The sequence below is a fragment of the Canis lupus genome, chromosome 20, assembly GCF_011100685.1.
Source record: "Canis lupus familiaris isolate Mischka breed German Shepherd chromosome 20, alternate assembly UU_Cfam_GSD_1.0, whole genome shotgun sequence".
NCBI classification, from domain to species: domain Eukaryota; kingdom Metazoa; phylum Chordata; class Mammalia; order Carnivora; family Canidae; genus Canis; species Canis lupus.
The window spans coordinates 608,442-624,045 of NC_049241.1; the positions used below are offsets into that span (position 1 = coordinate 608,442).

The 15,604-nt window shown below is 53.1% G+C and overlaps 1 protein-coding gene across 4 annotated transcripts in view; it reads left to right on the forward strand.

The window, feature by feature from the left end:
• The window catches only part of CFAP100 (cilia and flagella associated protein 100), a 54,037-nt gene that overhangs the window by 15,632 nt on the left and 22,801 nt on the right, over positions 1-15,604 (forward strand). For 3 of the 4 annotated variants that reach the window (XM_038565439.1, XM_038565438.1, XM_038565437.1), the window contains exons 4-11: positions 6,270-6,370; positions 9,100-9,292; positions 10,843-10,910; positions 10,984-11,147; positions 11,388-11,468; positions 11,898-12,079; positions 12,435-12,467; positions 12,544-12,670. In XM_038565439.1, the coding sequence (XP_038421367.1) occupies positions 6,270-6,370; positions 9,100-9,292; positions 10,843-10,910; positions 10,984-11,147; positions 11,388-11,468; positions 11,898-12,079; positions 12,435-12,467; positions 12,544-12,670 (949 nt within the window). The remainder of the gene's footprint in view (positions 1-6,269; positions 6,371-9,099; positions 9,293-10,842; positions 10,911-10,983; positions 11,148-11,387; positions 11,469-11,897; positions 12,080-12,434; positions 12,468-12,543; positions 12,671-15,604) is intronic. The other variant, XM_038565440.1, reaches the window with a different exon arrangement.

Sequence of the window (15,604 nt, forward strand, 5' to 3'; positions counted from 1 at the left end):
TCTCCCCGCAGGGCCACAAGGAAATTTCCCAAGTATCTCAGAAACGTCTTCCTATAGAAGGTTCATTCTAATCAGAAATCAAATGAAATCAGATGGCCTTCACTATCTTTAAATCTAGCAGAGCCCCTCCCCAACATCCTTTCATTTTCTGACTTACTGAGGAATAGTGTTACCTTCTGGACATTCTGTAGAATGTCCCCTGTTCTGATGTGTCTGTTTGCTTCCTGGTTATTGTCATTTATTGAAACTGTTTCTTGGGTCCTCATATTTCCTTTAATTGGACATCACCCTACATGCTTGACATTCTATTTTGTCTGCAAGAATCCTTCCCACCATATAAAAAATAGTGAAAGGGAATAAAACGGAAAGGAGAAAAAATGAGTGGGAAATATCAGAAAGGGAGACAGAACATGAAAGACTCCTAACTCTGGGAAACGAACTAGGGGTGGTAAAAAGGGAGGTGGGCGGGGGGTGGGGGTGACTGGGTGACAGGCACTGAGGGGGGCACTTGACGGGATGAGCACTGGGTGTTATTCTATGTGTTGGCAAATTGAACACCAATAAAAAATAAATTTATAAAAAAATAAAATAATAAAATAAAATAAAATTGGAGGGTGGAGTAGGATATCTAAAGCCCTTACACTTCTAAACTCTAAAAAAAAAAAAAAGAAGAATCCTTCCCACCACCTTTCACAAGCAGCCCATACATCCAGCTGCCTTGATGTGGCCATGTCATGCTCAGTGGGTTCAGATTCCCACCAGCCTTTCACCTAACAGCTTCCTCTACCCATGGATGCCTGTGTCTGAACTGACCCCTACATTAGGGGTTGAGGGATCTGGATTTTGGTTTGGTTTCTTCACTAAGGTATAATTCACATAAGGTGATTTCACACGTCTTAGGTGTACAGTTTGATAAGTCTCAATAAATTTATACAACTTTTAGCTTCCACCCCATTCACCGTCTAGAACACGTCTATCTGCCCAAAAATTCCCTTACCCCCAGAGACAGCACTGTCCTGCTATCACCAAAAAATCACTTCAAAAATTTTTTAAAAAATTTTATTTGTTTATTTGTGAGAGAATGAACGAGAGAGAGAGAGAGAGAGAGCACGAGCAGGGGGGAGGGGCAGAAGGAGAAGCAGACTCCCCTCTGGGAAGGGAGCTCACCATGGGGCTCGATCCCAGGACCCCGGGATCATGACCTGAGCTGAAGGCAGACGCTTCACCCACTGAGCCACCCAGGCGTCCCACCAAAAAATCACTTCATGATTTTTCTTTTGTTCTCAAACCTCTCATATAAATAGGGTCACATTCTGTGCTCTTGGGGTCCTGGCTGCTTTCACTCAACATCGCATCTGTAAATACCAGGCACAGGAGTCCCTTCTTTGTTGTTTGTGTGTTCTATTGTGTGCATATGTAGACAGTGTATTATTCTTTCTGGAATTGAATATTTGGGTTGTTTCTGGTTTTTCGATATTACAAATATCCTCCAATGAACATTCTTGTGCATGCCATTTAGGGAAAGGAGCACTCCTTTCTCCTGGGTATATGTGAAAGAGTGGAATTGCCGATAGTGTGTCTACCCTGAGTAGATACCGCTGAGCAGTTTTCCAGAACAGTTGTACCAGCTGACAGGCCCACCAACAGCTATGAGTGCTCCAGATGCCTTATGTCCTCCCCAGCAGTTGGCACACTGTTGATGCTTTTACTAACCTGGCCCTTTGGATATGTATTAGCATCTCATATTCCCTGTGACCAATGAGGGTGATTACCTTTCCATATATAGTTCACTGGTGACTTTGTTATAAAGTGCCTGTCCCTGCCTCTGCTCACTATTCTATTGGGTTGTCCTTTTATTTTAATGACTTCTAGAAGCTCTTTACATATTCTGGAAACAAATCATTCACCAGTTCTAAGTGTGCAAATAGCTTCCCTCACTTGGGAGATTGCTTTTTCCTTTCTTGGGGGTGCCATTTAATACACAAGAGTTCCTAATTTTAGTGGAGTTCACTTTATCAATCATTTTCTTATGGTTGGAACTTTTTATGTCCTGTTTTAAAGTTCCTTGCTGACCCAAGTCATGAAGATACTGTATCTCATACAAGTTTTGTGTTTGGGATGCCTGAGTGGCTCAGTGGTTGAGCATCTGCCTTCAGCCCAGGGTATGATTCTGGGATCCCGGGATCGAGTCCCACATCAGGCTCCCTGCATGGAGCCTGCTTCTCCCTCTGCCTGTGTCTCTGCCTCTCTCTCTCTCTCTCTCTCTCTGTCTCTCATGAATAAATAAAAGTATAAAAAAATTTGTGTTCACTTTCTAATCAGACCTACAAATCATTTGTAGTCTAATCGTAACCATAATTTGTTTGTAGATTCTTTGGATTTTCTCATCTACAGTCACATCACCTTGAAAGGACATTATTTGCCTTTCCTATACTTTTAATTTCTTTTTCTTGCCTACATACAACATTAAATAGAAGTACAAAGCCAAGTGTCCATGCCTTGTTCCTGACCTTGGGAAGAGGGGTGGGGGACCATGCAATATTTCCCCTCGAGGTTTCTCTATATAGATGCCTATATTCCTTTCCTGTGGCTGCTGTGCCACAGGCTCAGTGGCTTAAAGCAACACAAATATGCTATCCTACGATTGTGGAGGTCAGAAGTCTGACGTGAATCTTACAGCACTAGAAGCAAGGTATCCACAGCAAGGTGTCCACAAGCTGTGTTCCCTCCAGGAGCTCCAGGGGAGACTATGCTCCCTTGCCTTTCCCAGCTCATAGGCACCGCACACTCCACTCCTGGTCCCTTCCTTGTCTCCAAAGCCAGGAACACAGCATGCTCCAGTTTTCCATGCTGTCACTCCCACCTCTGCTTCTGTTGTCATGCCTACTCTTCTGCACACTTAGGCCCTCCTACCTCCATCTTAGAAGGACTCCTATCATTCCATCAGGCCCCTCTGTCTAGTCCAGGACTGTCTCCCATCTCGAGGTCCTTAACTTCATCCCATCTACCAAGTCCCCTTTACCATATAAAGGAAACTAGTCTTTTAGGGTTTGGGGTTTAGGGTGTGGACATCACTCAGCTCATCATACTTCCCCCTATCAGATTGGGGAGTCTCCTTCTTTTCCTAGGTTGCTAAGACTAGTTATTAAAATCAGGTTTGAATTGTATCAAATACTTTCACTACATCCCTTAAAAAGATCATATTATTTTCTCCCTCATCCTGGGACGCCTGAGTAGCTCAGTGGTTGAGCGTCTGCCTTTGGCTTAGGGTGTGATGCTAGGGTCCTGGGATCCAGTCCCACGTCGGGCTCCCCGCAGGGAGTCTGCTTCTCCCTCTGCCTGTGTCTCTGCCTCGCTCTCCGTGTCTCTCATGAATGACTAAGTAAAATTAAAAAAAATTTTCTCCCCATTCTGTTAATGGGGTATATTGCATCGATTGGTTTCTAAATGTTAAACCAGCTTTGCATCTCTGGAATGATCTGCTTCGATTGCTGCCACCTTCATTAACATGTTCCCATTCGGAAACATTGCCTACTCACCAGACTGCAAATGCAGTTTGCTTTCGGAAGCCAGTCTCCACATAGCTACTACAGTGTGGGCTGCTTACTTATGTCTTTCTGCCTCTCTTACTCGTCACCAGGAGTAACAGTAATTCCCACCTCGGGGTTGTTAGGAAGATTAAGTCAGGTGAAGTCCTTGGTCCAGCCACAATAGATGCTCAGTGCTTGCTAAGGATCATAATTAATCTTTTCGATGGGGACGTGGGACGGGCAGCCCATCATCTACAGGCCATGTGGGGCCATCAGGACTCTGACTCGTCCCTGCCTCTCTCACTCAAGCTCAGTGCTCATTATTCTGAATTTCAGGCAATGCCCCTGCCCAGAGTGGCCAGGCATGCACAGAGGGTGCAGGGAAGTGGGCTGAGGACGTGAGGGGGCAGCTCACTGTGGCAGTTCTGTGGGGGCCCCCACGCCCCCGTTTCTGCAACCAAAGCTGTCACTTCCTGCATACCTTCCTCCGGCAGGGCAGCCTGGCCTGGCCGGGCCACCCTCCCTCGTCCAGCACTCCCCAACAGCTCCCGCCTTGCCAGTCACCCCCTCTTGTCCAGAGCTGGGTGCAGTTTCTAAATTTATGTTACATCATTTCTGGGGGATGAGGTTGGCCTAGTTGGCAAGGCAAGCCTTGAGCCCATTGCACCATCTTCACCTGCCTCTCCAGCCTCCTGAGCAGACAGAGGCCCTTTGGCAGTATCTTCTGGAACCTCTGTGTCAGAATCAAAGTCAGTGTAAAAGAAAGTCATAATTAGGCATAGGATGAGAGTCCACGCTGCAAACCAAAGCCACACAAGCCCCATCCCATCTCTGTCCCTCCTACCCGGCAGTCCCTGATGGCCCTGGGGGCCAGCACCACCCCTGTGACCTCTCTCTGTCTCGGACACCTCCTCCCACATGCTACCCTCTCCAGAAGCCAGGCTTCCCACATGCTTCCCACATGCTTCCTCTCCAGAGAGCCGACTGGAGGCCCTGCTGGCTTCCTCCTCTCTGCTGAGCCCAGGAGTAGATAATATTTCTTTATTCTTCTCACTCAAATACTAAAAATGTCTACTTTTTAAAATTATTTTATTGTTTTAAAGATTTATTTATTAATTTGAGACACAGAAAGAGAGAGAGGGAGAGAGCACAAGTAGGGGCAGAGGGAGAGGGAGAACCAGGCTCCCAGCTGAGCAGGGGCCCCGGAATCATGACCTGAGCCAAAGACAGATGCGTAACCGATGGAGCCACCCAGGCACCCCTAGAAGTGTCTATTTTGACAGGATTTAATTCTTAGAGAGAAGCTGAAAGACTAGCACGCAGAAGTTGTAGACTTGGAGCTTTCCCAACCCCTCCACACAGCGGGGGCAGGAGAAGCATCACGGGCAGGCACTGCCAGAGAGCACTGGCAGGAGCAGGCCCAGCCCTCTGGCCTCCGCCCTGGTTCCCTCTGATGGCCTGAGCAGAACGCAGTGGGCAAGCCAGCTGCTCTACTCTTGGTCATCAATCAGGATGATCTTGTGCAGAGGTATTTTGAGACTCTCAGAGTGTAACTTCAATCCTCTTCACAGCTCCCCTTTTCACGGGGGATGGTGTCAAACGGGGCAGACCTCCAGAAATGCAGGCCGGATAGGACTCTGAAGCTTGGAAATGCTCACAGCCGCTGCCCTCTGGCCTCCCTTCAGGAAATCAATTGCCAGGAGCCAGCCGGCAATGGCACCCGGGTATCCGGGGCAGTGCTGGGGCTGCTGTGGGTGTCCCTATCCAGGCCCGATTGGGTCATGCCTTCCTACAGCCTTTGATCACTGCGTACAGGGCTTGCAAAGAATTCGTAATTTTGCAGGCATTTACTGATGATGGTCTTTCTTAAAGATGTGAAATTATTAAAAATAGGTGTTGGAAAGCACTAGCAGAAAATACCCCTAGAATGTTACCAGCAGTTGTTTCAAAGTGGAGAAGTTATTTGGTTATCATACTCTTTTACTTCCAAGAATGGTTTGTTTTGTTTTGTTTTACAATGAACTCTGTTTCTTCTAAATCGAGGATGGGGGAGAAAGCATCCATATTTTAGCCCTTAGTCTGGTGGCTTCTGGGTCCTGTCCCTGCAGAGCTGAGATAGTACATCTTACCCACAGGGGTAGGGAGAGCAGCAGAATTGGAGTCCGTGGCACCGCCCCCCCATCTTCCAGATGCCTGCCCTGCCCCCCACCTGGGCCTCAGGTGCTGTGCCATCACTTCCCACAAATTCAGCCTCCCCCTGGGAGGCTCTTAGGGAACCCTGCAGACAAGGCCTGTTCACCCCGAGTGCTCACTGCCCACTGCCCTCTGCCCTCTGCAGGCAGGTGCCCCGGCCCCGGAGTTGGCCAGCCTCCTGCCAGCTGGCTCCATCACTCCCCCCATCCTGCTTCTCTCCTCTATGCAACAGGGGTTCCTGAGACTTTAAACAAGAGGGGACAGGGGGCCAGATGCCCGAGACATAGGTGAGGCTGTGTTCACCAGGTCTCTTTCAGATGCCAGGGACAGAAGCCCAAGTCCAACTAGGTTATACCAGACAGGTGAGTTCATGGAGCTGGAAGGTTGGACTTCAGGCACAGCTGGATCCAAGAGAATGTGCACCGCTTGCTCGTGCCTTCAAGGAAGCTCCTCGTGCTGTACTGGGAGGGCACCGGGGCTCCTGAGGCACGGGCCACCACTTGGAGGAGCTGGCTCATCTCTCCAATGACGTATCTCTCTCCCCAGTGTCCATGATTGTTCCTGACCGTTCAGCGAATCCTTTCCACATATCTGGAGATGTGGATTTCTTCTTGCTCAGAGATCAGGAGCGGAATAAGTCTCGCACAGTGAGTACCTAGGACTGAAGTCTGCCCGCAACTCTCCCCTCCCTCACACACGTGGAGCCAGACTGCCCTTCTCAGAAGAGTATTTCTTCAGGGTACTCTCTCACTCTAGAATAGTCAATAACTCACTATTTTTTTGTTAAGCATTTTATTTATTTAGAGTTCAAGCGGGCTGAGGGCAGAGGGAGAGAGAGAGAAAGAATCTCAAGCAGACCCCAAGTTGAGCACAGAGCCTGATGGGGGCTCGACCGCATGACCCCAAGATCATGACCTGAGCTAAAATCAAGAGCAGAACCCTTAACCGACTAAGCCACCCAAGTGCCCAATGGCTCACCATTTTTAAAAAATCAATTCAAAAGCCTGACTAGCTTTCCAGTCTCTGGCCTGTTGCACTGTCTTACAGGGTTCCTCGGTCTTGTTAGAGTGAGCTGTTTGAAGCCGTGGTACCTAGCTCTGTCACCAGGCTTTGCTTTTGCTGTCCCTTGTATGAGATGCCATCTGCTCCAGAGACTTTCCCTGTCCTTCAAGGCCCATCTCAGACCTCAGGGACCTTCCTACCTCCCCCAAGAGACCACCCCCAACTGCTCCAGCCTTGCATGATCCCCCTTGTTGGAGTTCTTGGAGGCCAAATACATACACAAACATGCACACATGCGCACACACGCACGGAGACACGCGTGCCCTTCAGCAGTACCTGGGAGTCCCACAGCCAGCCCCAACCCCCAGCCCATGCCTTGTCTGCACTCCAGCATAGTCTCCCTTCCCTCCCCATCCAAGGTCCCATTTGCCCATTCCCACTGCCTGTAGCATGGCTGGAGCAAGCAAGCATCACCACAGCCAGGCTTGGGAGGACACACCCGTGGGCATCTTCCCTGAGAAGCAGTCAGCATGGGCCATGTTTCCGGGACACGCTCTCCGGGGCACCGGCTTGGCAGTGTTTCAGGCTCCCTCCAGGGCTGACTCTGTCTGCCCTGACCCAGGGCTCAGTTTGGTGAGGTGGCTTCCACTGACACCCCAACAATGACCAAAGACACATAAGGACATGCATGTTCTCCAGCCACACCCCAGACCTCCTCATAGAAGCTCTGGGCGGCCACCAACAATGTGCTCCCTGCCCTCCAGCCACACTGTGTGCCCACTAGGGCACTCACGCAAAGCCATCCCTGGCAGTACACACTTCTCGGAGGCCTCCAAGTGGGGAACACAGCGGGCACATGCACAACTTTCCCTGACGTTGACTTAGAAACCTTTCTCTTTCTCCGGTGCACAACTGGATTTTCTTCTCCCAGCCTGGCCCTGCTTCCAGGTCGCCTCTACCTTCATAAATCCTCCAGTCTCGACACCCCTCCCCCTGCCCCAGCTGAGCCCCCAATCTCACATGGACCCCAAGCAGCTGCCCAGTTTCTTCTAAGCGCAGAGGTCTGCCATTGGGATTCTTTTTTTTTTTCTTTTTAATTTTTTATTGGTGTTCAATTTACTAACATACAGAATAACCCCCAGTGCCCGTCACCCATTCACTCCCACCCCCCGCCCTCCTCCCCTTCTACCACCCCTAGTTCCTTTCCCAGAGTTAGGAGTCTTTACGTTCTGTCTCCCTTTCTGATATTTCCCACACATTTCTTCTCCCTTCCCTTATATTCCCTTTCACTATTATTTATATTCCCAAATGAATGAGAACATATAATGTTTGTCCTTCTCCGACTGACTTACTTCACTCAGCATAATACCCTCCAGTTCCATCCACGTCGAAGCAAATGGTGGGTATTTGTCATTTCTAATGGCTGCCATTGGGATTCTAACAGGTGACATGTCACCACTTTGTTATTCTGCATGGACAGGCAAGCTAGTGGCCTCAGGCTGAATCCCTTCACAGATGAGGTTTCCCTGAACAGCCACCTTTAGGGGCTGAATGGGCTGTTCCACCTTGCAGGGCCCGCAGGGAATAGAAATGCCCTGGGGGGGCGGGGGGACAAAGGAAGAGGACTTGTGAAGGCCTGCCTGACCCTGCAGGCTAGGATGCTGAGCCAGTGAGCCCTGCAAGGACTCCCAGGGCTTGGGCAGCAGGAGGGGCCGGGCACCCTGCAGCCAAAGACCTGGGGGAAGGAGAGCCCCCCCCCCCCCCCCCATCCCAGGATCCTCCAAGTGAAGGCCTGGGAAGGGAAGCAGCCCTGAGACAGGCGGGAGGCAGGCAGGGTGGACAGGAGCTGCAGAGGGGCATAGCCCCCGCGCCCCGGAGCCCCCTTACCCCGGTGCACACTCACGGCTGAGCTTGCAGATCAAACTGCGGATTTCGGGTTTTCTTTTGGAAACTCAGAGAACCTGGACCCCGGAGTGTCAGGTCTAGCAAATCACAGCGTGAGACACCAAGTGTGAATTTCAGATATGGGAGGAATCATCCTAGTGACTTTGTCACTGCACTCACTTCCAAATGGGCACCTTGTCCTTCACCTGGCGACCCCTGCCTTCACCCCGCTCCCTGGAGGCGCTTTCTGCCCACCTCTCCCTCAGCCCGGGAGCTGTGCTCTGCTGCGGGCGCTCCCCTAGACACACAGCTCGCAGCCGCCTCCGAGCTCAGTGGGTGTGCATGGCCTGGTGCCCCCGCACCCCGACCAGGTGCGCACCTCCGCCCCCCCCTTCCCCGCATGTGCGCATCCCCGCCGACCCGAGGGGCGCAGGCGGGGCGCAGGCTGGGGCGGAGGGCGCAGAAACCGACATCGGCCCACGGCCACCAGGACCGCGAGCAGAAGACTGTCCAGCGGGTGCACCAAAAGATGACCTACTCCTCCAAGGTGTCGGCCAAGCACACCAGCCTGCGTCGCGAGCTGCAGCTGGAGGACCAGATGCAGGACAAGGAGGCGCGCGCCGAGGCGGAGCGGCTGCGTGCCTTCCAGGACAACACGGCGTGGAAGCTCTCCATGACCAAAGGTGCCCCAGCCATCGGGCCTTGCCTTCCGTGCGTGGGCAGTGCTTACAAATTGCTTGGAGAGGCAGGGCTACGATGCAGTGGGGACGAGGGGTGGGGTGGTCTTTCTGTGTAGGACACTCCCCCACCCCACCCCCCGCCCCCGCCTGCACACAGCTCTATTCCAGACAGACTGCAGATCTGAAAGCCTTTGAATCCCAATACGCGTGCATTCGGAATGTTACCGTGCACGTGAATGCAGATTGCACACGAGTAAGATAGAGCTGCTTCCCTTGGTGGTAGTGTCGGTCTGGAACTGGGCCCTGCAGTTCAGATGGCAGCTTCAGCATCGAATGACCCCGCCGTCCTGGGCCAGCTCTGCACAGCAGGTTCCTCTCCTGGCCTAGGACAGTGCCAACCTGTGGGTTGTGGGATTCAACGTCTTTAGATGCTGCACATAGTGAGAAGGAAGTTGTGTGTGTGAGCTGTTGTTAATTTTATGACCCAGGAGGACATCTTAAGTACTGAATATTCTACGAGCCCAGATGATAAAGTCCCAGAACCCAACTGGACTGCCTGTGTACTGAATGTGAATGTTAAAGAGACCCCCAGCCTCCACCCCTGACCCAATGACTTGCTTTTTTGGGTGGGGAGCCCTAAGCTCACCCCCCTAAGCTCAAACCCCTAAGCTTTGTGTGCCCAGCTCTGCAGGAGGGAGAACAGCACTGCACATTGCTGCATTCTGTCTCCTAAGACCTGGGAGAGGCAGGTAGTGTCTGGATGGGGAAGACTGGACCCAAGGGGTTCAGGCACAATACATGTCCTTGTTCCAGATTTGATTTGCAGTGAGGAGCTGGGTCTCCTTGAGGGAAGGGCCTGCCCACAGGTGGCCCAGGGAGGCTGCAGCCAAGCTGGGTCTCTGCCAGGCTTCTAGACTTAAGACTCCCATGTCACATCAGGGTCTTTGGGAAAGGAGAGGGATTGAGAGACAACACAGAGAGCCACTTTCCTCAGCCCTTTCCTCGGTTCCCTGCCTCTCCAATGTCTGGGTGCATCTAGGCCTTCTTCCCCAGAAAGATGAGGGAGAAAGGCTCCCCTGGCCTTCAGCCCCAAATGTGTTGGCTCTCTGCTGGCTCTCCAGATGCCTGCCTTAATTTCCTCCCACCTGGCTTAAACCCTGGTGTCTAGACTTAGCTACTAACTAAATTGGATCCTGGGGGCTTAGAGCACCCCAAATAGAGATCATGCTGCCCCATGTTTGTCTCAACACCCTGATGCAGGTCCTGGCCTAATTAGGTCCAGCTGGGTGAAACGTTCAGCGCAGGGGTGTCCAGAGTCTCACTCCAGATGAGAAGAGTACTACAGCAAGAGAGGCTTGAGTTAGGCATAGGAAAGGACTTCCCACCTGGCCCAGTCTCCCACCATGCAGAGTGCAACACATAAACAGAGTCCCTGGGATGACTTGGGCCTCTCAGCAGAGCACCTGCCAGGAGCGGCATCCTAGCCCAGCTGAGGTCTCCCTCGCACTACCCCCGCCGCCCCCCACCTAGAGGCATCCTTCCCCTCTTTGCAGAAAAGAAGATGGAATCTGAGAACATGAGCAACTACATCAACCAGAAGCGACAGATGTTCCTCATCCAGGTAAGCCCAGCTGCAGGGCAGGGGATGGGGCCGTCCCTGCAAGGAGTCCGTCTCCCACACTGCTGGCCCTCAGTACGCCCTGGACATGAAGCGGAATGAGATCCAGCGGCTGGAGATGCTGGCAACCAAGGAGGAGGCGGAGCTGGAGCGGGCCGAGAAGTCCCTGGAGAAGGACGCTGCCCTGTTCGACGAATTTCTCCGGGAGAACGACCGCAGCTCCGTGCAGGCCCTGAGAGCGTGAGCCAGTGCAGAGGGGCGGCCCGCGCCCCCGGCGCCCCCTGCACCCCCGGCCCCCGGTGCCCCCTCCCCGGGGCTGTGCACCTACGCTCCACCTGCCTGCACCTCGCAGCCCGCCCCACCCTTTACCCTGCCCACTGGCCCCTAGCAGCTCCTTGGCCCCCACCCCCCAGGGCGGTGTGCACGCCCTCCTTAACAGTCTGCGATTGGCTCCCGCCCCTACCCCCACCCCACCCTCAGGGCTGAGAAGGAGACCAAAGCAAAGATGGAGAAGATCCTTGAGATCCACGACCTGACCACCCAGATCATGAACATCAAAAGGCGAGCTCAGAGGGGAGCCTGGGGAGCTGGCTCTGCCACCATTTCCCTGCACACCTCTCCTATAGGCAAAAAAGGGCCCCTGCACTGCACAAACCTCACAGCCTCACCTCTCAAACCTAAATAGCTCAGGGACTCAGCTGCCCATTTTACAAATGAGGTGACAGAGGTCAAGAAAAGATTCAGTGACTTTCCCAGGCCACACCAGCGGGAGGCAGGGCTCACTTGGCAGAGTCCCCAGGGTAGCCGCCACTCCAAGGTCACAGAGGGCTGTAACTGGACATCTGGCCCCCACTGGTCCTCGGCAGGGTGGTGTCCTCTCCCCGGCACAACAGTGCTGCTGCCAGGCTTGACCAGGCTTCAGAGGTGGTCCCCTGTGGAGGGGGTCCCAGCAGGCAGAAGCTGACCTCACCACCCCCTCCCCGGGTCTAGTGAAATCTCCAAATTTGAAGACACTTTGCAGCGTTACAAGATCTACAAGGACTTCCTCTACAAGCTGTCGCCCAAAGAGTGGTTGGAAGAAAAGGAGAAGAAGCACCTAGCTCTCAAAAAGGCCAAGGAGGCCACCGAGCCCCCCAAAGAGAACCTCTTATTCTCCTCAGTTGGAGACAAAGGTAGCGGAAAAGAGAGAGAGGGTCCCTGGGTCCATCTAGACCCTGTGACCTGCTGGCGGTGGCCTTGGAGGTGTCCAGGCCCCAGGCCGGGGCCCCTTGGGGACCTCGCAAAGCCCCACCAGAGGCAGCAGCTGCCCCTTAAGGCCTTGTGGCTCTGCCCACACATTCACTCAAGCAAGATAGGGCCTGTGCTAACTCAGACCAAGGGGCTTCCCTCCTTCCCTCCCATGCTTGCTTTCTGAAGCTCAGGGAAAGAGGGTTGGGGGCATCTTGGGGAAGCCTCTGCCCTCAGGCAGTGTTGCTGAAGGCCTGACTCCGGTGGGAGCCATCTGGAATCCTCCTCTGCTTCCTGTAGGACCAGGGATCAAGAGCAAAGCAAGCTCCAGAGGTACGTGGCTGCCCCAAGCTGGAGGTGTCCCGCCCTGGGCTGGGGTGCATGGAAACCATTCCTCTGCTTCCTCCAGATGGGCAGGGCCCAAAGAAGCCCTGGAAGTTCCTGCAGGTGGCCCGGCTGGGGCGGATCCTGTCCAGTGCCATGAGCCTCCAGCATAGCCGCCAGCCCAGCGTGAGTAGCGGGCTGGACCCTAAAGGGTGAGTGGGCCTAGTGTAGGGTAAGAAAGTGGCTGGGCCCGGGGGAGGGGGGGGGGGCGGTGCTCCCTAGGGGCTCCAGGCCAGGGGTGCCCAGGATGAGTCCAGCCTATCCGGGAAGAGTGTGACCATGAGGAGGGGCTGTTCCCAACATGCAGAGTGTCTAGTCTGACTTAAGCACCAAATCAAGATGTTTTCTGAACAGTTTTATTTCTGTCCAATTTGATAAACTTATGCCTAGGGTGACCCACTTGGATGCTAATGGGACAGTCAAGTATATACAGGTGTGAGCAGAAGGGTACAGGCTCTGCCAGCCTTCGGTGCCCAAGGAGTGCTGGCCAATGAGGCCAGAGCTCCAGAGCTTTTCAAGAGAAGCCAGAGTCTGGATTTTTAATTTTTTTTTTAAGATTTTATTTATTTATTCATGAGAGACAGAGAGAGAGGCAAAGACACAGGCAGAGGGAGAAGCAGGTTCCCTGTGGGGAGCTTGATGCGGGACTCGATCCCAGGATCACAGGGTCATGCCCTGAGCCGAAGGCAGACGCTCAATCACTGAGCCACCCAGGCATCCCCAGATCTGGATTTTTATTTATTTATTTTTTTTTTTTTTATTTTTTCAGATCTGGATTTTTTAAAAAAATTACCCAGATTTAGTGTGACTGACTTTCAAATCTTTTTTAAAAACATGAGAGGGACAAATAGAAACCCCAAACAGATCCGTGAGCCAATGAAAACCTGTCCCCATATAAAACTGCTCTTGCCTACAAGGCCAGAGCCAAACCCTCCACCTCCCCCTGCTGCTGGGTCACCCCCAGTTACTCCTCCTCCCTCACTGAAAATGTGTTTAGTTTTAGGGGTTTTCTAAGTAATACATTCAGAAAAATCACAGCTATATAGAAAGATACAAGCTGAGAAGGCTCACCCTGTGCCTCCGCCCCCCAGCACCCGTGCACCTCCTTCCAGCCCCCTTCCACCCAGACTGTTGGGCCAGGAAGCCACAGGTGGCACTGCAGTGGGAATTGTTATCTACTGCATATCCTTCCAGCCCTTTTTTTTTTTTAAGATTTATTTACTTGATAGAGTGAGCACACGCGAGTAGGCGCAGGGGCAGAGGGAGAGGGAGAGAGAGACTCCTAAGCAGATTCCCTGCTAAGCCTGCGATCGTGACCGGAGAGGAAGTGACAAGGCCTGGGCGCCCCTTGGCGGCCATTTTTATGTTAACGGTTCCTTGAACCGTATGACGTTGCTTGCTGTTGGGCAGCTCAATAGAACGCTGGCATTTCCGCCCATTCAACCTAAGTACGAGCAAAGGTGCTTTTCTTACCCCATCCTCCCTTTCACTAGGGAGCTGGCCCTGTGCTGCTCGTTGTCTGTGCACAGCATAGGTGGGGGCACGTGTGGAGGCCGACTGTAGCCTCCCCCGGCCATCTAGCCCCTGGTCTCCCGTACAGTTGGGGCCTTATTCATGATGTGTGACTGTGGGGTGGGGGGGCTCGCATGGCTGTGAGGCGCTTGCCTTCATAGTGCCAGGGCCACTGCCAGGGTGCTTACCTGTCGCATGCAATCTGGAGCGCCCTTGGGCCAGAGTGGCAAAACTGGAGAGCCAAGGCAGGTGGCTGGCAGACTGGAGACCCAGGGAGGAAGAGTTGCTGCAACGTGAGTCTGAAGGCAGTGAGCTGGGACAATTCCCTGTTCTTTCTGGGAGGTCAGTCTTTTTCTCTTGGGGCCTTCAACTGATTGGACAAGGCCCACCATGAAGCGTCATCTGCTTTACTCAAAGTCCACTGATTTGCTCATCTCATCTGATAAGTATCTTCACCGAAACTTGTAGGATAATGTTGGACCTAGCCAAGTGAACAAAATCTACTGTCCCAGGGGGCACTGGGGCAGGGGTGGGTCTGCTGGTCTTGCAGAGTCGTTTCAATGTCTAACAGCTGTCAGTGATCCTGGATGCTCCAGCTGAAGGCCAGCCCTCCTCCTGGACAGGTCCCAACTCCAGTGACTCTTGCCTCTTAACCCCTACAGCACCCACTATGGGAACACCAGATGCCTCTTAAACACCTCCCAGATATCTCCCTGCCAGTCCCCAACACCCCCACACACAGCCACCAGTGTTCTCCAGCTGCAGCAAGTGACCACAAGACAGACTTCCTCCTGCCTCTTCCCCAGCCAGCCACCCCAAGCCCCAGTGCCACCTGGAGGGTGGTGAGAAAACCGAGGTACCAGCACCCAGGGGGAGCTGGCACCTCAGGTCAGAGCCTCCAGAGGCTGGGAAGTGTCTGACATGGTCAGTCTTCCTTTACTTTTTCCCTCTTATATTGATGCTATTGCCAGATAACAAAACGAACAAATCTTAAGGGAATCCTTGAATTTTCACACATGTAGGCACCTGTGTAATCACACCCAGACCCGGCCATAGAACATTCCCGGTGCCCAGAACTCCCTCAGGCCCTCCTTGGTCAGACCTCACCCAGGAAGTTGGCACTGTTTGGATCTGTTGCCCTGGGGCTCTTCCCTGTGCTGACGCTCGGTGCCGTGAGAAGGGCCCCAGCATGCTCTTGGCCGGCTTCTCCCGCTGCATGTCTGCGCGGTTGTGCGCAAAAGCTGGCTGGTGCTGCTTTCACACGCCGGCTCCCAAGAGGCCCCAGTCTGGGTCCTGTCTCCACGTGGCGAGTGGGGCCTTTGGAGCTGTTCCCCAGAGCTGCGTATTTTGGTTAAAGCTGCGGCATGCCCCCTGGACTTTTATGTGTGAGCACGAGCCCTCTGTGTGTTGGAAATGAGAGTGGGATTGCTGGGTGGAGGTGAGCAGCGGTTGTGCCCAGGCCTCCAAACAGACTCGTGCTCCGGCCAGCAGGCAGGAGAGCTCCAGTGGCCCCACGTCTCGCCTGGCAAGCTCAGACCCTGGGGTTGGGCTGTTGTAGGTCCCCTCAGTCTCTA